At 51.9% G+C, this 23,596-nt stretch overlaps 1 protein-coding gene across 1 annotated transcript; it reads right to left on the bottom strand.

Annotated features, from left to right (window-relative positions):
• Positions 1-823: 823 nt before the first annotated feature.
• Positions 824-23,183, bottom strand: ZC3H12D (zinc finger CCCH-type containing 12D). The gene is made up of 5 exons (XM_052646045.1): positions 22,879-23,183; positions 10,330-10,469; positions 6,181-6,415; positions 3,079-3,185; positions 824-1,614 (listed from the first exon to the last, which is right to left on the bottom strand). Exons 1-5 carry the CDS (start codon positions 23,181-23,183, stop codon positions 824-826), a joined length of 1,578 nt encoding a protein of 525 aa, XP_052502005.1.
• Positions 23,184-23,596: the final 413 nt, after the last annotated feature.

Raw genomic sequence — 23,596 nt, forward strand, 5'->3', positions numbered from 1 at the left:
GTGACCCGCCACACCTCCACAAACCAGCACAGCCACACAATCTCAGAGTGACAAGCAGGGCCCATACATGGAAGCTAGAACTCGGGGTTCCCCTCAGAGGTTAAAAACAGCTCATATGGCCAACATCTCCACTGGCCAATTGACAACAGATTTCAAATTTTATCTGCTGCAATGAAATCCAAGGCCTTTTACCATTTTCCCCCCTTTTGCCCATGACCCACATTAAGTTCACATGGCTGTGTGTGTGTGCGTGCGTGCGTGCTAAGTTGCTTCAGTCGTGTCCCACTTTATGTGACCCTATGGGCCAGTCAGACTCTCTGTCCATGGAAGCCAAAAATATATATGGCTACCAAGCACACTGGTAGCTAACAGAAGAATTTCCTACTTAGCCTGTTCAAGTGGGGTATGCTCTGCAATTTCCTATTTCACTCTATTTCAGGTATCACTTACTAAACTGATCTTGTGACCAACTTGGGGCTCCCAGGTGCAGCTAGATAGAAACAGCCATGGAGTGCTCTGGACAAAACCTTGGGGCTGCAGTGGGCCTCCTAGTCTTCAGGCAGGAGAAATAACTCCTGCCGCTTAAGGTCAACCTTATTCTGCAGGACATGGACTTTCAGCAGCAGGCCCTGTGTCATCAAGCGCCCACCATGGGCACCACAAAAGGTGATGAAGCTGGCTTCCTCCAGGGAACTATCTTTAAAGCAAAAGGGGCTGGCTCCACAGGGTGGGCAGGCCCGGGTGCAGGCTGATCTCCACCACCAGCCCAGTTAGAGTACAAGTCAAGACTGGGTCATTACACGCGGTGGCTTCCACTAGCTCCTCAGCGCTTCCCCACGGGCGCACTGGACCTTTGGAATCTCTGGATGAGGAGCATGAGCCTGGCCACGTCGGAGAGCTCGGGGAACAGGGCCATGATGCTGTCCACCTCGCGGGGCGGGAAGATACTATAGAGCGAGGTGCGCGCCCTGGCGCGCGCGTCCACCTCGCCAGCTACAGCCTGGGGCGCGGGCCTCAAGGGCCCCCCGAAGGCACCGTCGTCCCAGTCCGACTCGGCCCAGGCCGAGCGGCCCGGGAGCTGGCCAGCGCCTGGAGGAAGGACCCACGGGTCGCCGGGCTGCTGGCGCGGGGAAGGCCGGTCGCTCTGCGGGGCGCGGGCGCCATACCCACCCCGCAGGCCGGGCGGGCTCAGGAGGCCGGGTGGGGCTGGCAGGGACGACAAGGACCCGGGCGCCACCCAATCGGGACCGGGCGGCGCGGGCGCGAGGCCGCAGTCAGGGCCCCGAGGGGGCGCCCGGAGAAGCCCCGGGTCGTCGCTCAGGAAGAGCCGCGAGAAGCTGCTTTCGAGAGTCGCCACGCCCGCCGACCGCCGCGCGGTGGGCAGGCTGCGCGTGCCGGGCTCCCGGGGGCCGGGCCGGGCGGCGGGGGCGTCCCGGGAGCCGCCCTGCTCCGCCAGGCTGGCCGCGCGCGCGCTCCCCCGCCGCTCCTCCTCGCCGCCCGCGCCCCGCCAGGCCCGCGTCTGCGCGCGGAGCTCGTCGGCCACCGCCAGCTGTGCCTGGTGCGGCCTCTCCGGGTGGTAGAACTTGCACTTGATGCCGTAGGTGCATTTCTTGCCTGGAAGGGATAGAGTGGGGGTGGAGGGGGGGCGCCTGGTAAGACCTCCGGTGAGGATGCCCGTGGGGTCCCGGCAGCCCCGCGCAACCTTTCTTGTTGGCGATTCCTGGGGGCAAGGCCCCCAGGCCTGCTGCAGCCTTACAAGGTTTGGGGTGAGAGGAGGTGGCTGGCGAGAAGTGCCCTGGGGCGCCGACAGGACGGATGCGGGTGCAGCACCCTGCTCCTCGTGGTACTGGGCGCTGCACACGGTACCCCAGCGTCACCAGCTAAGGCAAGATCATGTCTGCAGGCGCCATAACCAGGGACTGAGACCAGAACTCTGGGTCCAGTGCCCTTCAGCCTCTACTTCCCCAGGGATCCTGTGGATCCTGCCAACCTCGGAGGTGAAGAGTAGGTGTATATGGATGGGCCTCCACTGCTGACTCGGTTTCCTCCCTCCCCCACCCTCCGTATTCCCCCCTGCCTCCGCAGTCCACATCCCTTGCCCTATTCCTTATAGACTGTTTTAACAGAGGTGATCGAATAATTTATCATCCAAACCAGGGCCCTTCTGGGAGTGGAAGGGAGAAGGATAGGCCACCAGAATGTGTGTGTGAGCACCTTAATTCTAACAAGAAATGATTTTCAGTATCACTTAAGACGTCCTAAACTTTTATAGGCACAAAGAAACCAGACCTGGGCATATTAAATAACTTGCTAAAGCAAGCTAGTGAAAGAGCTGGCTAGAAGGCTGGTGTCCCTGGAGGGCTCTGGGATAGAATCCTCGATTCTTAGTGGATAACACCAACCAAAGTGTCCTACCAACCAAAGTAGGAGGGTAGGGGAGACTGTGGGGCAGGATGTGGGCACAAGGTGCCAGAGGGACTGAGAAAGGAGAGCTTGGGGATGCACACAGACAGCAATCCTGGTTCCTGGACGTGGCTTTGCTCTGTGGGTGACCCCTGCATCCAGCCCTCACAAGCCTTATGCAACAGGCGTCTGGGATGGCAGTTCATCGTTACAATAATAATTACAGCTTTCTGACTGCCATCCAGAGAGGCTCAGTTACCTCCCCAGGGTCACACAGCTGACTAAGGGCAGACCCCGGGCTAACAGCCCACGCTGCTGACTGTCAAACATCTCATCAGGATGAAACTCTGGTTCTCTATTAGGTATTTGCTTAATTTTACAAATCTTAACAGACTTATTTTTAGCAACACTACACATCAGATACAATAACAACCTTCTCATCTGTTAGACGCATTTGCCAAGACATGAATTACGGATGAATCATGCGATGTATACATGCAAACAGAGCCTCTGTATTCTTCATCTGCTTATTAATACACATAAGACGTGGCCTATATTACCTTACACCTTTCTAGAAACGTGAAATATCGGAACCCAGGCTAGAACCCATGCTGTTGACCAGCCAGCCAGCACTTCTGACCTGAACAGGGCCCACAGATGTGGGGCGCTACCCACCGTAGGGGCAGTGCTGCCAGGACGGCTCTGGGGGCTTTGGCTTCCTGCTCAGGAAGTTGCTCAGGGTGGGTCCCCGACGGCCCAGCGGGTCATCAGGAGGCATGAACCTAGAAGACAAGCATGGGGGTGGGTGACTGCAAGCCACACAGAAACTCACTGCTGGCACCTGGTGGAGGGGGAGGAGGGCAGCACCAGGCCTGGCTTTGGCCTGGCCTCTCGGTTCAGGGCTCTTCTCCCACCCAGGAGTTGCAGTGTGTTAGAGACGCCCAGCCTTTGTCCACACTGACCGGCACAGAGCTCAGCATGGACAGCTCCCAGGACAGCGGCCCCGGGCCTCATCCAGGTGTTTCTCCTGCTGAGTCAGCAGCGTCAGACTCACTCAGCAGCTCCTTGAAAAAGGCAGGCTCCGGGCCTCACAAGAGAGCTGCTTAAACAGAACCTCGGGCTATTCAGGAATCTGCATTGTAACAGTTTCCCAGGTGGATTTTAGCCACTAACGATGAAGCAGAAGTGCACCAGGCCTCCCCGGGACTTAGCCTGAAAGCAGTTCCATGTTGTTGTCTAGTGTCCTCGACAGGTGGCTAGAGACCTCCGTGGGGCCACAAATGGCCTCTTGTCCTGTGAACTCCATTTCTCCTGTGTCACCCCGCAGCTCTGGGCCTCTCAGGTGCAGGATAAAAAATTTACAGAGTCTGAAAGGCCAGTCAGCAGGTCAGAAAGGCAGAGGATACAGGTGTGGCCTGCACACAGGTGTGGCCTGGGCTCCACCCCACCTCCCCGAAAACCTGGGGTCTGCGGGGGGAATGTTACTATGTCACTCTCTGACACCACCCTGCCCCCTGCCAGCCCCTTCTCTTCCCCGGCATTAAGGAAGAAGGGAACACAGCCACAGAGCCCAGAGCTCGAGGGGGAAAACATTTCTCAGAAGGAAAACTCCCTCGTTTAGCACAATCCATTTTTTTTCCTATGTGAATACTTTCATTCCCAGGAGACACTCGAAGGTCATACAAAGTTTCCACAAGAGAGGGTATGGATTCTCATCGGGGGCCTGTTTTTAAAGACTGGCTTCCCCCTAAGAGTGGAGGGTCATGCTGGGGTCCCACCCTGCAGACCACGTCCACCAGGCCGGCCCTGAGCTGGGCGATCCCCGGGCGAGGACAGCCTCTGTGGCTGAGATCCCAGCTACACAGCTGGCTTCTCAGAGTTGGGCCCTGACCAAGAATCCGGGGAGCCACCCAGTGCAGTTATTAAAAGTTCCCTGAGGCTTCACCTCCTGCTCTTTCCTGGGCCTCACAGCCGGGAGCTGGGCCAAGATAGCCCTGTGGACATGCCCTGGGCGCGGGGAGGGCGTCCTTGCCCTCAGGCAGGCGGCAGGCTCTGCACTCTGGCAGCTGGGGACCTCCGGGTAGGCCCTGAGCGGAGGCCAGTGCATCAAGAGGACTTGGCCTGGACCCCGAGCTGTCGCCAGGCCAGAGGCGGCCATGATCCATCAGACCTCAGTGAGGATTTTCTGGATCCCGTGATGACCAGCCATGCCAGATTTCCTCCAGGGCGGAGCCAGAGAGAATGAGCTGCCAGCCTTGAGAATGTGGACATGACCGAGGGGGTTACTGCAGGGTAGCTGCTGTGACCATCTGCCCTGGGGCTTAGCAGCTAGCCTCTGCCTCCTTAACTGTGAGCCTGGGGGTAGTGGGGGCACCAGCGCCCTCCTGGAGGCACATGTCCCAGCCTGACCTAAGAGTAACCACAGTCTCTACAGGGTACAGTCCTCTCTGATCCTCCAGATCACCTAAGGGGTAAGAGTGACTAATCTGTGCGTGCATGCTGAGTCGCTTCAGTCATGTCTGGCTCTTTGCGACCACATGGACTGCAGCCCGCCAGGCTCCTCTGTCCATGGGGTTCTCTGGGCAAGAATACTGGAGTGGGTAGCCACTTCTACCTCCAGGGGATCTTACTGACCCAGGGATAGAACCCGCGTCTCTTATGCTTCCTGCATTGGCAGGTGGGTTATTTACCACTAGCACCACCTGGGAAGCCCTTTGACTAAACCTAAGTGTGGTAAGTTCAAGGTGAAGAACGCTTAGCCCAGTGAGGTTGAGAGTTCACCCACCGCACGCAGCTGGTAAATGGCAGAGCCTCAGCTTAAAACCTCATCTGCTGCTTCCAGCTCTTTCCACCACACATGCAGCCCCCCAGGCCCCAGGGCCTCGTGCAGCGGCCGTATGGCCTCTCTGTCCCCATCTTCCCTTCCTTAGGGCTGCAGCCAGTGACAGTCACTCACTATCTACAACTTATTCCTAGCCATTGGGTGCCCATGTGTGCCAGGCTGGCTGGGGGCCGTGGCAGATAAAACACATACATGCCCTGCCCTCACAGAGCTGAGCAGCTAGCTTGTCCTCGACCACATTCTTAACAGCTAAGGAGAGAGCCAGGAATGAGGACCGAGCTGTCATCCCTGGAACAGAAATTGAGACGGGAGCCAGGTCTCAGCGGCCGTGCCCTCCCCCACCTTGTCCCACCCTGTGACCACGCCCACCCGGCCAGGCTCCTCCCCTTGCCCCTCAACAGGCCGGCCGTGGACCAGCCATCACTCCTCCCACCTTAGCTCTGCCAGGAGGCCCTTGTCCTGCACCTGCTATCTGGTCTGTACCTTGTGACCCTGATCACACCCTCCCCGTCCCACCCACTGCCCTGTCGCTGGTTGGTTCAGGGTGGACCTGGCCCAGGGCGGGCAGATGAAATCAATCAGATTCTCTGGAAAATGTCCACTAAGCCCTATTAAGATAGAGTCAGTTCCAAGATCTTAAACAGCTCCAAAGAAAAGAGGATGTTGCCCGTGCCTGGACACCTGTCAGGCAACTGGGTGCTGGGTCAGCCGGATGTGGGCATAGGAACAGAAAAGTCACAGGCAGTGGGGACAAAACAGCCCCAAGGAGAAAGCTGGTCGCGCAAGAGCGGAGAACCGAGAGGGCGACAGAGATGGTGGAGAGGGGGTGTCTTAGAGCCCGTGACTGAGCCCCGCGGGCCCGAGCTAGTTAGAGCGGTTTCTGCCGGTCACCACCCCCGTCCCACGCACCCTGGGACCGCGTGGGCACCGCTTACCGATCGTTGACGAAGGAGAACATGAGCAGCCTCTGCTCGATGAACCACTTCCACTCGGGGTTCTCACTCTGCAGGTCGCGGTAGTTGTCGTTGGAGACGATGACGCCGTCCAGCTCGTAAGCCACCTTCACAATGTAGCGGTCGTCATAGCACACCACGCGCTTGCCGCTCACCTTGCGGGACGGCGTGTACACCAGCACTGCCTGCCTCTCCAGCTCCTCCAGCACGTGCTGCTCTGCAGACCGCAGGGGGCACCGCATGGAGCATCTTCTCCGGGTAGCCGGACTCCCCACCCCCAGAACCAGCCTCAGACCCGGGGCAGGTCCAGCAACTCCAGGCTCTTCTCCGATGGCCCCCTCCTCCCCGCTTCTTCCCCCTCCCCCCACCTCCATCTACGTCAAGGAGGCTCAAGTTTGGTCCCTGGGGCGGGAAGATGCCCTGGAGTGGCAACCCACTCCAGTATTCTTGCCTGGGAAATCCCAGGGACAGAGGAGCCTGGCGGGCTACAGTCCATGATCGCAAAGAGTCAAACACGACTGAGTGACTAACCCTGGACACTGGGGTGCTTTGCCCCTCTCTGAACATCCAGTTTTTCATTTATAAAATAAGGAAAATGACTCCTGCACCTGTCTCACAGCACCTGTGGGGAGACCGAACCAGTCCATGTGGGGCTGGCGAGCCCCCACGAAACCTGGGAGGACGGAGTATGTCTCAGGTGGTGCAGGCGTTACAAGGTCACTTAACAGGAGCTAAAATCTGCATACCTGGAAGTTCTACTCTGTGATCTTAGCTGTGAATTTGGAGACAAAAGAAATTCCTTCCACATGAAACAGTTACCCCCAGTGTGGAAAAATATGAGCATGTTCTTCACAAATTGTTTCCCCCCTCAAGTCTAAGTCCTTTGCTATGTGACATGGTTCTCAGACTTTTAAAAAGCGCATAATGCATATAATGGCACAAAAGTCACTTAAAAAAAATTACTTGTGTGCCTGATGATCATTTTGTGATGTATAAAAACATCAAATCACTGTGCCGTATACCTGAAACTAACATAATTGTGCTCAGTCATGTCTGACTCTGCGGCCCTGTGGACCGTAGCCCGCCAGGTTCCTCTGTCCATGGGATTCTCTAGGCAAAAATACCGGAGTGGGTTGCCATGCCCTCCTCCAGGAGGTCTTCCTGACTCCGGGACTGAACCCATGTCTTCTGCAGTGTGGATGGATTCTTTACCATTAGCACCACCTAGGAAGCCCACTAATATAATACCCGTAAGTCAATTATACTTCAGTTTAAATTTATAATTAATTTGCTAAATGCCATGTGTGCAGCACTCCCTTTGAGAACAGAGCACAGTTTGTGCTTTGAAGTCCCCATTGCAGCTCCCTCCACTCCCTTTAAAATAACCCAGTTTTTAGAACTTTGTATTTATAACTCCCTTGCTTTTACTTTTTAGGATGCATACATATGTACCCTTCAAAAGGATTATTTCCAAAGTGATTATGAATCTCCCGACTTTACACGAATGGAGTCCTCATGCGTATATCCTATGCAATTTGTTTCTTCATTGAACATTGTGGGGGGGAGGTCTGGCCATGTCAAGGTTGTCAGTTTTGCACAGAAGTCTCCCTGTACAGGAGACAAGGATTTCTCCAGGGTCTGTCTTAAGAAGTGATATTGCTGAGTTGTAGGGAAAGCTGCCTTACGAGACAATGCTGAATCATTTTCCAAAGTAGTTATATCAAGTTACTACTCAATACAACATCTAAGACGAACTTGCCGGCACTTGACATTTGCAGGATTTTAAATTTTTCCCGATCTATATATAGATTGGGGATAGATAGATAGGGTATAAAGTAGCCTCTTGTGGTTTTATTTTGCATTTCTCTGGTTACTAATACAACTGAACATCTCTTCATATGTTTATTGGCCATTTGTGTTTTCCATCAAAGGCTTATTCATGCCTCAGCACATATTTCTATCTGTCCTTTCAGTCTTACTAGCTTGGAGAAGTTCCCTGTAGATTCTGGACTGTGATCCTTCATCAGGAATATGTGATGTGTGGCCTTTCCCAGTCTGAGGCTTGTCTTTTCATTCTCTTGTTTTTGCGGTATCTACTAATGAACAGAAGTTTTTATTTTAGTGTAGGCAAATTTATGACTCTTTCCCATCTCCTGACACTTCTTGTGGCTTGTTTAAAAATTCTTTCCTACCCCAAAGTGAATTCCCTACACTTTACCCATTCTGTGTTGCATAATATATATTGCACAATATTGCACAACTGTTGAAAGCCACCATCCTCCACATTCAGACCATAAAGAGTAATCTGGGATGAGAGGTCCATGATGAACACAAATGTTCATTCCCCGGCTTCTCATAATCTCATTGAAAAAGCAGTGAAAAAGTACAGAAGGGGGAAAAGATCCATAATCACATTTAAAATCACATAAAAAAAACACCAGCAAAATCAAATTTTGATAAATTTTAGGAAGACAGAAAGCAGGTAAGACTATACTGATCCCTACATTATAGAGAGAGCCATAACCTCCAAATGTGTACAGAGGCTGAAGCAGAGGTGGAGCCTGTTCTCTGCAAAGCCCCACTTTCCAGCAGGAGTGGAGAGTGGGGAGAAGTCAGATGATTAACTGAAGGGTTACTATGGGGCAGCCCCATCCACCCTTTCCTGTCCCCGACTCTATAAGGGAAGTGAAGATGTAACTACAAAGGAGGAGGCCTTTGACCTCTTACAGTAAAATATCACGCTTGTGGCAATGCCACTTCCAGTTCCAACAGCTGCCTCTTGCCTGTTGCATGCAGGGTGCAATGAAGCAAACTCTGCTGGTCAACATAGTCAAAGATCAGCCTTGACTTTGGGGAAAAGATCCAAATACCAGGAGAGAAAGTCTATGGAAATTGCACAGGTGTATATTTAACCAGTCTGGTTCTTTATTCACTAGTAAACACTAACAAGCAGAGGATCACCAGACTTTTGGGAAGAAGATTTAACAGCAAAGAGAGAAAAAGAGAAGGGAACAAAGAGAATCAAAGAAAAGAAATATGATTCATGGACCTTCAGAGAACTTTTTCAAAGTCTGTATTAGTATAGGAATATTCAAGAAGATACTATAAAACAAGAATAGCATTTCATTTAAAATAGGATCAGAAAGAGAAGAAGAAGCAATTGGTTAACACTGATAGAACTGAAAACAAAACAAAAATCTTTCAGTTAAAAGACTGGAAGAAAAACTCAATGAAACCTCCCAGAATCACTAGAGGTCAGTCATACCATCGCTAACATGGCTGACACACACCAGTAATATCTCGGGATGGGACCTCTTCTTATAAGAAAGCCAGACAAACAAACAAACAACAAAAAACCTGTTTATTTAAATGACCTATTCTGTTCTTCGTAACTTAAAATATTCCTAGCTGATGTAAGAATTAAAAATAAAGAATTCCGTGGATGCCGATTTCCTTTTTTTTTTTAAATGAAGAGATTGGACTAGATATTCAGTGGACCAAATGGATGTCTCATTCATTTCCTATACTCTATTAGGGGCGGGAAGCAGACCAAGTTTTTCTGCAGTGTTAAAAGTTATAAAATAGTTATTTTCAAAACTTAATCTTTCACACTAAAAGAGTAAATACGCCCAATCACCTGTTCAACAACTATTAGGCACCTATGACACTAGATATTACACTAGGTGCTAGGGCTCTGGCTGTGCTTTCATGGAGCTTAGATTCAGCGTGGAGAAGGCAATGGCACCCCACTCCAGTACTCTTGCCTGGAAAATCCCACAGATGGAGGAGCCTGGTAGGCTGTGGTCCATGGGGTCTCGAAGAGTCGGACACGACTGAGCGACTTCACTTTCACTTTTCACTTTCATGCATTGGAGAAGGAAATGGCAACCCGCTCCAGTATTCTTGCCTGGAGAATCCCAGGGATGGGGGAGCCTGGTGGGCTGCCGTCTGTGGGGTCGCACAGAGTCGGACACGACAGAAGCGACTTAGCAGCAGCAGCAGCAGCAGAGTTCAGCGAGGAAGACAGACATCATCAAACAAACAGTAAGCAGACAGCTGATTGCAACTGTGGGGAGTGCTGCGGAGGGAAGGTGTGCAGTGCGTCTTGAGGGTGCAGCCACTCCAGCATACCTCTAATCGGGGCGTCAGACCTCGGTGGCTCTTTCCTCCAGGAGGGGACAAAAACTTTGATGTAGGTGTGTCCTCTGTCCCTGAACCAGTCCACGGCCAGCTGGATTCCCCGGCAAGAGAAGATTTCTTTATTCCCATGGCTACAATGAGAAAACAAAGGGATCTGTAGAGAAACAGGCAGGGTTTCTCAAGAGTGGTTTTTCCTGGGAATAGCCTGGATCCTAGTCTCATCATCAAAGGGAATCAGGCAAATCTGCATTTTGAAAATAGGTCATTCTTTACACAAAATATATCCCTTAATCGGAACCAATTAGCTCGTGATAACATGCAGGGGGTCTCAGGCTCCTTGGGGAGTACATTCATTCCAAGGATGAAAAGACAAGCTCCTCTTATTAACTGAAGCTTATAAGGTTCAAGAGAGGGTTGTCAATGTGATGGTGGGCTTCCCAAGTCCAAGTAACAAGGTCAACATGGCCCACAAATTCCACTGAAATCATCCATGCAGGCAGGAAGGAAAGAGTGGTGTGAGAGGTTGCTCAAAACCAGGCAGGGACTTGTTACTGAAGGTTTGTCTTGCTCCTAAGAGAAATAAGAAGCCATAGAAGGATAAGACCGGGGATACATGTGGTGTGTGGTGGCTTAGAGGTAAAGATGCTGCCTGCCAATGCAGGAGACAAGGATTCGATCCCTGGGTTGGGAAGATCACTGGGAGAAGGAAATGGCAACCCGCTCCAGTCTTCTAGCCTGGAGAAGCCCATGGACAGAGCCTGGTGGGCTATAGTTTATGGGGTCACAAAGAGTTGGACACGATTTAGTGACTGAGCAACTGAGCAGGCAGGCTTATGTGATCTGAGCTGATCTGATGTATGTTTCAGAGCCCCACCTGGCAGCACAGAGGACAGTACCGTTGGAAGGAGCAAGAATGGAGGGTGGACAGCAGTTAAGAAGCTGCCAGAGTGACTGTCAGAGCAGACCCTGATGGTGATCTGGCCCCAGCTGGTGGTGGTGAAGAGGAGTGAACTTGAGAGGCAGATACTCAGGAGGTACCATCTCCAGATGCAGTGATCAGCTGGATGCAGGGATGCTAGCGAAAAAGACATCAAGGAGCTTCTAGATCTCCAGCTTGTATAAGGGGAATGCAGGGCCCTGAAACAGACCCTGGTCTGGAGGAAGACAGGATTTAGAGAAAAAGATCCTGAGTTTGGTTTTGGACACATGTTGAGATGGGAAGAGCCTTGGTGACCTCTAAATGGAAATATTAAATAAACAGCCAGGGTTCAGAAGACAGGTCTGGGTGATAAAACGCGTGACTCATCTGTTCAAGTACTGGTTGGAGCCACCACGTGGAGAGAATTGCCCGATCGCCCAGACAGGGAGTGAGTGGCCAGGGAACTGGGCGTGGAGGTGCTCCGGAGCTCAGCAGCTGGTCGCGGGTAGAGGAGGACAATCACACAAGAGACAAAAGGCGTCTATCAGAAAAGAAGTGGGTAGGGGACTTCCCTGGCGTTCAGTGGTTAAGGCTCCACGCTTCCAAGGCAGGGGACCCAAGTTCAGTCCCTGGTCCAGAACTAAGACCAAAAGATATATTAAAAATTAAAAGTAAAGAAAAGAAAGGAAGGGGGTAAAACAAAAGAGACTGCACTGTGGGAGCCTTGAGAAAGAAGCGGTCAAATGCTGCTCTGAGAAGCCAGAGCATCCCTTAAAACATCCCTCAGACTCAGTAAGTAGAAGTCAGCAGTGTTTTGCTGGAGAGGGAGACAAGGGCATGGATTTGAGATGCTGAGAATGCACACTCAATGAACGCAGCCGTGGATGGGCCACAGGCCAGCGAAGGCCAGATTCGCCACCCTCTGCTCACGACTTCCGTCCCATCGCAATCCCTCAGCCCTTCGTCCTGGCCATGCACCTCCCTCCACTCCCACTGCAAGGCCTTTGTACCAGCTATTTCCTCCCCTCTTCAGCCAGTCCATTCCTCCCTCTCCTTGAGATCTCAGCTTCTCACCACTTCCTTAGGAAGAGCAGCTCCATCAGATTCCCCTGCTACAAGCCTCACAGCAAGGACACGTCCTTGTCCTTCCTGCACTTACCACTGCTGGACGTGCACATCCACCCACGGGATGAATCACCCCCGCCCCCGCTTGCTAGATCATGGGCTTCCCAGGTGGTACTAGTGGTAAAGAACCCACTTGCCAAGGCAAGAGACAGAAGAGACTCTGGTTTCATCCCTGGGTCGGGAAGGTCCCCTGGAGGAGGTCATGGCAACCCACTCCTGTATCTTTGCCTGGAGAATCCCATGGACAGAGGAATCTTATGGAACCCTACAGTCCAATAGGGTTGCAAAGTCGGACACAACTGAAACGATTTAGCACGTATTCATTTCTAAATCATAGGTTCCTGTTGCTGCCCATCAAAATCCCAGCACCTAGCACAGTGGTGTCTGATCATTGATAAGGGTTCAGTAAGAACATGTCGAAGGAATGAATGACTGAGGAGAAGCAGGCCTTGTGAGCAGCTGGAGGAGAAGCAGTCCAGGTGCAGGGAAGTGTTGGCTGGAAGGACCTGATGTAGGTTTGCGTGTCCAGGGACCACAAAGAGGACAGTGTGGCTGGAACGTGTGGAGTGAGTGAAGGGGAGATGGGGAGGCAGGAGGGGGCGCAGCTGGGTGCTCAGAGAGCCAAGGTCCCCACGACTCTCGCACCCTCTCCACATCCAAGCAACACCAACACATCAAATCCCCACATCTGTGCTTTCTCTGGTGTGTGGCTCCTTCTGCTGTTTTCTCAGAGAGGGTTAGGAGGGGTCCAGGTTTGTCAAGAGAAAAAGGGAGTCTGGAACACTCATCAGTAGTGTTGGAAGCCGGGCTTTGGGGAGAGCCAAGAGGACTCTACACCCCAGGGACGTATCAGAAACCAGGCCTCGACCCCTAGGTCCACAGGGTCTTCCAGCTTAGGGCAATAGCCCTTTGGCCGCTGAGGCTAGACTGTGAGATTTCTGCAAACAGTAAGCAGAAAAATATCAATGGGGCCATCCGTGGAAAAAAGGAAGAGGAAGTGGAAAGCTAGTCCCTTCCACCCCAGCAGAAATTGAAAAAAGAAAGGAGATGGAGGAAGAATGTGGAGGCCATTCACAGGGTCCTTACCCTGCACCCTCCAGGCATGCCCCACCCACTGAGCCATGAGGGGCTGAAGAGGCTGGAAACACCAGGACAGGTGTGAACAGGAGGCTGAAAGCTTGTCTCTCAGCACAGCCTGGGCGAGTCGCAAGCCTCTCAGAGAAATCCTGGTTTCAGCGGATACAGCATCCCCCAGGACTACAGCGCCGTCGTGAACAAAAGTGGCGTCTAGGTGAGCCCGAGGCAACACCCCTGGATTCCCTGCTTCCCCTGGAGGATTGTGTGTGGCCTGGGAGTGGACGAACAGGGGGTGTCCCAAGTGGTGCTAGCAATAAAGAATCCACCTGCCAATGCAGAAGACATAAGGGTCACTGGTTTGATCCCCAGGTTGGGAGGATCCCCGGGAGGAGGGCATGGCAACCCACTCCAATATTCTTGCCTGGAGATTCCCATGGACAGAAGAGCCTGGCGGGCTACAGTCCGTGGGGTCGCAAAGAGTCGGACACGACTAAAGTGAATTAGCGCAGCACATACACATGGGGATAGCACTAAAGCCAGTGTGGCTCCCCCAAAGGCCAAACAGGACCAATGTCCCTCTGCTGACCATTCTGGAAGCAAGGCCAGCCCCGTTGCTCTGCAGCAGAGTCCAGTGAGGGTCCCAGACCCCTCTCCCAGCCAGCACCAGGTCTCAGAAGCTTCCAGATGCTATTTGAGAGAAGAGCGGGAGAAGGGAGAAGAAACATGGAGCTGGAAAAGACAGAAGAGGCTGAGCCACCACGCATGAGCAAGTGTGACGCTTGCTCCTTCCTGGTTCCTAGAAGGTAGTGAAGAGATTTCATGTGTCACAGAAAATAAAGTCTATGTTCTATGCACTTGCAGCAGTGATGTGAACATTTTCTGACACCCACACTCCTGCCTTGCCCCGCAGCACAGGTATCTCTCGGCTACAGCAAAGTATGTGCATGCATGCTCGGTGACTTCAGTCGTGTCTGACTCTTTGCAACCCCACGGACTGTAGCCCGTCAGGTTCCTCTGTCTATGGGATTCTCCAGGCAAGAATACTGGAGTGAGTTGTCATGCCCTCCTCCAGCGGATCTTCCCAACCCAGGGATCGAACCCACGTCTCTTGCATCTTCTTCACTGCAGGCAGGTACTTTACTGCTGAGCCACTGGGGAGCCCTGCAGCAATGTCTATCCTCAAACAGTTCTCAGAAAAACAAATTGCCACAATTCTTTAAAATTTTTCTATGGCATGCCGTGTGGGATGTGGGATCTTAGTTCCCTGATCAAGGATAGAACCTGTGCATTTGGGAGCGTGGAGCCTTAACCACCCGACCGCCAGAGAGGTCCCTACAGTTCTTCCCTTGGTTGATCTCTTTTCTGTGACTACGTCTATATATCTGTTCAACTGTTCAAACACCAGCTTTCCATCCCTGACACTTTTGATGGGTGTGTGATTTGGGGCAGGGATGGGGGTAAACAGAACCCAGTGCCTGTGAGGGGACAAAGATGAGAGGTGTGACCAGTTCCAGTGATTCTGGAAGGGCCTCAGCATGCAGTGGCCCTGGCTGGAGGCAGATGGAGGTGAGGGGGTCGGAGGTTCAGGAGTTCAGGAAAAGAAGAGCTAAGGAATGGTGCCACAACAGCTTCATGCAGCAAAAACTGGCCCCCCAGCTTCTCGGACACAAGATTCCAACCAAGAATCTCCAAAGAACAGGTTAAGTACCACGTAGGCCAGCTAGGCCAAGGCAAGAATGGAGGAGGTGCATGTCTGTCCACCAGTTCAGCCAGGACCTTCCCTGTCTCCCTAAGAAGTGCCCTCTCTTCCAGTTGGAATTCCAGGCTCAGGGAGTTCAGGGACTGGCCCTCTCTGGAATGGAGGATTTTCATTCAGGATTCACTCATTCACTCATTCATTCCCGTTCTTGCATGGACCCTACCCCAGCTTCAAGAGCCTTCTGGTCTCTCGAAATGTGAAGATTATCTATTGTTCTGTCCTTACCATGTTTCTTTTTTTTTCCCTAAACCAACCTCAAAACCCCACCATGGCTGCCCTAGTTCTGGTCACAGAACACCCTGGGCAATGGCAGGATTGATGCCACAAGCAGGGGAGACCTGCCCGCCACGTGGGAGCGGGCAGAGCTCTGGTCATAAAGCTCAGCGGTCACCCTGGGAGCCCAGGCCCCGCATTCAGAGGGAGGGACATAAGCCAGAGGCACCCTCCCCTGTGTGTCTCCTCCACTCGCTCAGCATCCAGGTGTGAGCAAGCCTCTCCATCAATGGGGCGCTGTGCTTGGGGGCCTGGGGAGCAGCGAACGAACAAACCTGCCCCCAGCTTCTCAGAGCTCGTTTCTAACAGAGTCTGCGTACCTGGCCACTTTGCACATGCGCCTGATTGAACCACTGCAAGGAGCTCCTGAGGACCCTTGAGGAAACTAAAGCAAAGCTGTGTGCCCGGCTCACAGATCTTGCAGTTGACCTCACAGCCTGATCTGTTGGGCTGCAAACTCTTCCCCCTACCCCATCTCTGTTTTTTCCCTCTTTATGCCTGGGCCTTTCTAGTCTCCACCCCTGGGATCCAGACAGCAGCTCCTTTAGCACAAAAATTACCAGCTGGTAAAATGCTCAAGCTGAGGGAGGGACCCTAGTGCTTATTAACAGTCAGCGAGAACCAGTTCATCAGGCAGCAAGCTGAGCAGCAGGCCCTGGGAAAAGGTGAAAGGAGTGGTAGGTTTTGAATAAACGGAGGCGGTGAGGGAAGTGGGTTGGTGCCCAAAGCAAATTCTGCCTACATGACAAATGTGCCAGGGGCACCCGCCCATTAGCGTGTAGCCATCTACAGTAACTGACAATCCCACTGAACACTTCTGTATCATTAACTATTGCCCAAAAAATTCTCTGCAGAAATTAACAGCTCACAAGATAGTCCTGTGAAGAGTGAGGCGGTGGTTTTGGGGTGGGACGAAAGGAAAAGTTAAGCAGTGATTCCTTTGTGGTGTGAGATATAAAGGCCCAACACTGATTGAATTGTGTTTCTTATTTGCGGTTAAATTACAAACACTCTGAAGCTGGAGTTTATACCCATTTCACCAAGAAGTCTCTCCCCAGCTCAGGTCCGGGGGGTGACTTCTGAGAGAGGGTGCTCCCTTATCTCATAATAGGAGAAATGGGTACAGACTTAGGAACCCAAGGTCAGTGTGGTCAGAGTCCACTCAGAGGCTGAAAACCAGGTTGAACCCCCTGCCCAGGAGTGCACCCCCATCGGTAGCCCTTGATGAAAACCTCCATTGCTGATCTGAGCTTTATCATCACTGAACATTCATTTCTCCACCATATGCCAGAACCTGTTAAGGTCTTTAAGAGTTTAAAAAGGTAAACAATAAGTTTAACAAAAAATCCTGTACAACCCAAGGCAAGGACACATTCAGATGAAACCCTTGTCAAGGCCAGTAAGAGGATGGGAAATTACCAGGTTGTTTTCCCCCAAGCTGACAGCCCTCAGATGGCTCCTTTCTAAATTTGCCTACAGAGTGTTCACCGCTTGTGCTTGTGAGCACATGTGTGAGTATTTGTGAGTTTGCCAGGCAAGAAAAATGCTGACAAGAGTTGGCAGCGAGAATTCATGCTCTTCCTGAACACCATGGTGCAGCTGGTCACAGGCTTTCAATGGTCACGTTTTTTCAAAAGGCATCTTTTTAAACCCTGCTGGACCGTTTTCTTAAGGCCAAGCGTACAGCGACTCCAGGGCTCAGCTCACATCTCCCTGTGTCCTGCACGTACTCATGCCCACATACACACTCCTGAAGGTGTAGATATTGTGCCTGGAAACCAGTCTCTGTGCTTCTGGTCAGGCAGAGCCACCATGTGATGCACCCGTGACCTTCTGCAGGCTCCCTACAGGCTAGGCCCCCCAGGAGGGGTGTGCTGGCCCCTGGGGAAGGAGTGAGATACAGCATCTCCTGCCTGGATTACACCTGTCTGGGCCTCATCATGCCTGGGAGAGCTCGGTGGAGCACAGGCAGGCTCTGGTCCCAGGGTAGCCTGCCCTAAGACCAAAGATAGTACAGAATTTGCAGCCCAAATATACCCGGTGCCAGAGGAAATGGAAAGAGCACTGAATCCAGAGCCTGACACTTACTTCTCTGTGACCTTGAGCAAGTTACTTACTCTCTCTGAACCTCTGCAGAAGGTTCATATCTCTTGCTTTGCATGCATAAAATAATCACCTGAATCCTAGAATGCCAGAAATGAAAAGCTACTTGAGACTATTATTACTCAGCGCAGCCACTTAATTGTAATAAACAGGGCTCAGAAATGTCAGATGACTCACGAGGAGGTCACACAGTGGGTAAGATGAGAAACTGGAGCTATACCAGCTGTTATGTACCATACCACTCACCACATGGGGCTATTTACCCTTCAAGTGAATTCTAAAGAAATAAAATTGGAAGTTCAGCTGCTCTGCCACACCAGCCACATTTCCAGCATTAGGTTACCCCGTGTAGCAAGCAGCCACCCCAATGCACAGTGCAGGTACAGAACATTCCATTTTCACAGGGACTTTATTGGGCCGTCCTAGGCTAGAGTTGGTGCTAGAGGTAAAGAATCTGCCTGCTAATATAGGAGATGCAAAAGACACAGGTTTGCTCTGTGAGTCATGAAAATCCCCTGGAGTAGGAAGTGGCAACGCATTTCCATATTCTTGCCAGGGAAATTCCATGGACAGAGGAACTAGGGGGCTACAGTCCACGGGGTTGCAAAGAGTCGAACACAACTCAGCACACACATACACACACAGACTAGAGGCCAGAACTCAGGTCTTCGAACTCTAAGCCCCATGTTCTGTTGCCTGCTTCTGACCTCCCTGGTTTGCTACATGAAATACAGGAATTTGGCAAAACTGTGCTTAGTTGCTCAGTTGTGTCCAACTTTTTGCAACTCCACAGACTGTAGCCTGCCAGGTACCTCTCTCCATAAGATTCTCCTGGCAAGAATCCTGGAGTGGGTTGCCATACCCTCCTCCAGAGGATCTTCCCGACCCAGAGATTGAATCCAGGTCTCCCACTTTTCAGGCAGATTCTTTACCATCTGAGCCACCAGGGAACCCAAACTAGGCAAAACTAGGGGTGAACTTAGGTCTGGCTTCCCAGGTCGCCATCTTAGGCCTGCACCACTGCAACTTATTGATAGAATTCTCACTGAAGTTGACCTGCCACTTAGGAAATGGTAAATGAAATGAATGTTCCTGCTTATAAGAGCCAAATAGACTCCTTTTGTTGTTACAGTGGGGAGATGGAAGACTCTTGGAATTGAGTGGTATGGTCCTGTTGAAATGACTTGAACAGAACTGTGTGCTCAGAACAAATACATTCCCACTTCTTTTAAAAAGCATTTGGTCAGTGACCCTTGCTGCCACTCTTCAGAACAGCCACCCCAGGCTGGGTTCAGCCCCAACAGATAGACTTGGGCTACCCATTCTGAAGACCTGGGGAGAGGGGCCCATGGAAACTTCCACAGTGGTGGCAAGGTCAGAACACAAGGATGAAGCCAGGGTCTGACGCAGTCAGTGCTGACCTTGGCCAAGCCCATCCAGGTCATTTCTGTGCTTCTTCTCTCAATCTAGATGTCCAGAGGCAAGGACAGATGACCCCCTCTCACATTCTCTGAGCTAATGGAGAGGCTTAGCACCTCCTGTAAAGCATGACACTACCTATAACTGCTCATTCTACGTCAGTGGTTCTTTATGTTTTGGGGATCACAGACCTTCTAAGTGCCTATTGGAAGCTTCAGACCTTCTCCCCAGGAAACCACAGCTATATATACTGATTCCACATTGTGTACATCGTTTCAGGCCATTGCTGCTTTGGAAGATGGAAGGGGCTGCATGCCAAAGAATGCAGGTGGCCTCCAGAAACTGAAACAGGCAAGGAAACACATCATCCCCTAGAGCTCTCAGAAGGAAACACAGCTCTTCCACCACCTTAATTTCAGCCCAGGAAGGCTCAGGCCAGACTTCTGACCTCCAGAACTACAGCACAATACACTAGCTTTGTTTTAAGTCACTACATTTGTGTGGTAATTTATTATAGCAGCAATAGAAACGAATACAGATTTTGAACTTTTTAAGGAAACACCACTTCCAAAAGAGAATGAGAGGGAGAAAAAGAAAACTGTGACCGAAAAGTGAGGCCGGGGCTTCCCTGATGGCTCAGTGGTAAAGAATCTGCTTGCCAATGCAGAAATCACGAGTTTGACCCTGGTCCAGGAAGATGCCACACGCCACAGAGTGGCTAAGCCTGTGTGCCACGACTGTTGAGCCTGTGCTCCAGAGCCTGGAAATCGCAACTGCTGAGCCCACGAGCCCTAGAGCCCTTGCTCCCACCACAGCGAGAGTGCTTCCACTGCAACTAGAAGTAAAACCCTGTGGCTGCAACTAGAGAAAAGCCTGTGCAGCCACGAAGACCTCGTAGAGTCAAAAATAAATAAATTAGAAATTTTTTGAAAAGTGAAGTAAAACTTTAAAAATAAAGTAGCCCTGAGCTAATTTTTAAAGAAAAGAAAAAATGAGGCTATTCGTGAGCAAAGGCAGACTTCAGAGGACAGACCCCAGACAGCAAGTCGGCAACAGGCACCCTAGAGGATGCTACTGCCAACAGAAGACGTGCCTCCCGCCTGCTCAGGACAGAAAGGAACACGCATCCCAACCTGTCTTTTAAGCTCCTCCCCCTCCTTCCAGGACCAGACAGCACATGAAGCAGAAGCACCTTCGATAGCAGAGAATGGCAACACCTGCAGTATTACAAGACCTCAGAGAAGGAGAATTTTCAGGCTGAGTTTTGAGGTCAAGAGGTAACAACTAGATTCCATGCTGGGTTTCAACCATCTAGCCCTGCTAAAGGTGCGCCCCACACTGGGATCTATCCTTCACAACGGAGAACCACACAGTCTGAAGTCAAGGGGTCCTGTTGAACTCTGGTTGGATGACCAGGAGGCGTTATTGCAGGAGAAGGAACAGGGCTGGAGCTGAATGTCTGACCCACTCTCTCCCAGATGTGCCTTTGGACCAATGAAGTCCCATGCATGGATGGGAACTGTGGAAATTTTTTTCCTAACTAATGGGATGCAGGGGGCAGGGGAAGGGATGTTTGTGTATATGTGCATACGTTTACAGACACACAATGAGAACACACACACAGACATGTGTTCTGGGCATTTGAGGTGGTTTTAAGACAGCATGAGTGTGAAAGAATGAATGTTCTGACACATTCTTCAGAATAAGCCTGAGAGATGGTTTCTATCTGTTACCCACACAGACTGTGCATGACTAGACAAGACCAATTACCGTTGTAGGAGGTAGGGATGGGGTGAGACTAAACCCGCACGTTCCCAGGATTTACCTGGAACACGTCAAGGTCACATGCAAATAGAGGACATGGCTTAAATTTTAACTCCAAGCAGCAACAGAGACTTTCATCAATAGAAAATGCTCCACCACCACCCGATTGTAACCATTCCTAAAAAATGTCTGGCCCCCAAAGAGAGAATGCTTTCCTGTAGCACCAGAAGTAGTTTTTTCACCCTATAGCCACTCTGCTTTTCTGAGCTGGAATCAGAGAGTTCATATACTCTTAGGGCCGAAAAGGTCTTTGATTTAAACAGTATCATCTCACTTTATCAAGGGGTTCTCGAGGCAAGAATACCAAGTGGTTTGCCATTCCCTTCTCCAGCGGACCACATTTTGTCAGAACTCTCCACCGTGACCCATCTGTCTTGGGTGGCCCTGCATGGCATGGCTCATAGCTTCACTGAGTTACACAAGGCTGTGATCCATGTGATCGTTTTGCTTGACTTTCTGTGATTGTGGTTTTCATTCTGGAGGCTATGGGATTGTAGTTCTTGCTTTAAAATGAGATGGTTGGATGACCTCACCGATTCAATGGACATGAGTTTGCGCAGACCCCAGGAGATAGTGAAAGACAGCCTGGTGTGCTACCGTGCATGGGTCACAAAGAGTCGGACACAACTGAGCGACTGAACAACCGTCTTACTTCAAATGTGAGCGGGTATGTTTCTACTGATGTCCAGAGGAAGAGACGCCTCATCCAGACCAGACAGAGGCCAGGCCACCTCTTAGAACCCAGCAGACTTTCTTCCTAGGACCCTCAGAAACTACTGAATTCTTAAAAATCCCTTTAATTCGCTCAGGAATCTTGAATTAGCAGGATTTCAGAGGCTCACCTACCTGGTGCCTACACAGAGCATGTGTAAGAATGTTTTACAGACCCAAGGACCAGCTCCTAGGCCACAGGGAGAAGGCAGGGCTCTATTGCCTGGTGATATAATCAAGCCCAGGGAGACCTAGGTGGCTAAAACTTGAATGAATGCTTAAACAATCTTGCCCTACACACCAAGCGGGGAACTACCCCCAAAGCTGGGCCACCTTGAGTTAACCCTTCCAAACTTCTCTCCTGCAGTGCCCAATCCAGAGTGAGCCCAAATTCCTAGAGAAAACCACTCAGCTCCTCAGCCAAAGAATCCCCTGTTGACATATTCAGCAGTGGTGACACAGATTTTCTCCATGCCCAGTGTGGCTCAGCTTTTGGAAAGGGACATGCGTCTATCTGCGGTTCTGAATGACCAACTCCCTATGGCTCTGCCCTCGGTTGGGCTATAGCTTAGCCAAACGGAAAAGTAATCCACTTGTTTGGGCAAAGCCTTCTCCATGCCCAGTGGTGGGTGTGGGTGAGGCTGTGGAACCCCATTGTCAGCGGAACTTAACCTCTCCAGGAAAGATGCGGCCCGGCATGGAGCTCTCATCACCGCAACACACAAGATGCCAACGCGCCAGTATAACTACTGCCTCTGCAGCTCGGGGGCCACAAACACCGCCCCCACCCTAGCTAGGGAGCTTTACCACCTCTACCACTGCTCCCCACCCCCAGCAGAGGGCTTTCAAGGTGGTTCAAGTCCATTTTCCATCTGACTCTCATAACCTTAAGGGAAGCTAAAAAGCTGTCTCTTGACCTGTGTCACAGAAGGGGAAACTTGAGATAGCCAGCCTTCCCAGAGTCATGCAGCCACGTAGGGACAGACTCCAGGCCAGAAGCCACCTTCTCCCAGCCCTAGGTTCCCTGCCATTTATCCCTGCTGGGATAAGAGGGGGAAGAGAGCCCCCTCTGCCTTAACGTGAGACTAGCTGCCCTCTGTTGAACACTTACTCTGTGTCATCACTGCCCTAGGCATGTCCGGCAGCTCCAGTTCTTAGGACTAAACTTCTAGGGAGATTGTAGACCCACCTTACAGATGGAGAAAGTGAGGCTCAGAGTGGTCAACTGACTAAGCAGCTACTGAGGGATGAACCGGGGGTTCCCACCCCACCCACTGGCTCCAAAGCTCCTTGGACCAAACCACTAACAAGAGGGGGTGAAGGACGCTACCTCATGGCCACGTTGCTGCCGTCGATCACTATGGGTCTCAAGGAGCTGGCAGGGTCTCCGCTGTCCTCTCCGGAGTCCGCTCCCAGCCTGCACTGGGCAGAGTCCAGGGTCCCGCAGGAGCCCCTGGGCACGAGCAGGGGTGCGGCGCTGCCCTCATGCGCGCTGGGCCGGCTGCCCGTCTGGATCAGCTCCTGTAGCACGTCATTGACCAGGGCGTCCTCGCCCAGCTTGCCTAGCACCCTGGCCACGTCCTCCTGGCTGTAGCCCAGCTTCTGGAAGAACTCCATCTTGCTCGAGCGCTGCATGCTGCGCCAGCCAGGCCCCCCGCAAGGGTCCTGCTGCCGGCCTCCTCCTGGCAGCACCCCGCTGGCATGAGCTAGAGAGAAGAGGCAGCCATCAGGTGTTTGCTGGGCCGCTGGAGCCCGATTATGTGTGCTCCCCACCCGCCTTGTCTGCCAGGAAGTCACTTCAGGGCCTTGTGCCCTGGGGAGTTTCAGTTGCTGGTGTGGCTGGTGAGCCGCAGATGCAATCTCACGGCCTTTCCTAGAGGGTGCTCCTAGGCCTTCACCCCAACCCAGCCCTCGTGAGGGTCACCCACCTGAGCAGGACACCCAGAGCTCAGGACATTCGCGCACAGGCCACAGAAGTGCTTCTGAGGCTCTGCTATGGCTGGACTGTGTCCCTGCCAAGTGCATATGTTGAAGCCCTATCCCCACTC

The sequence above is a fragment of the Budorcas taxicolor genome, chromosome 9 (genome assembly GCF_023091745.1).
Source record: "Budorcas taxicolor isolate Tak-1 chromosome 9, Takin1.1, whole genome shotgun sequence".
In the NCBI taxonomy this organism is placed as follows: domain Eukaryota; kingdom Metazoa; phylum Chordata; class Mammalia; order Artiodactyla; family Bovidae; genus Budorcas; species Budorcas taxicolor.

Bases quoted from the DNA above. Each gene is read 5' to 3' on its own strand.
- ZC3H12D (XM_052646045.1), bottom strand. From the start codon at position 23,183: ATGCAGCGCTCGAGCAAGATGGAGTTCTTCCAGAAGCTGGGCTACAGC. The intron at 6,416-10,329 runs GTATGCTGGAGT...TGCGGTCTGCAG, and splicing joins GTCTGACGCCCCGATTAGAG to AGCAGCACGTGCTGGAGGAG. The intron at 1,615-3,078 runs GTGGGTAGCGCC...TATCCCTTCCAG, and splicing joins CTGGCAGCACTGCCCCTACG to GCAAGAAATGCACCTACGGC.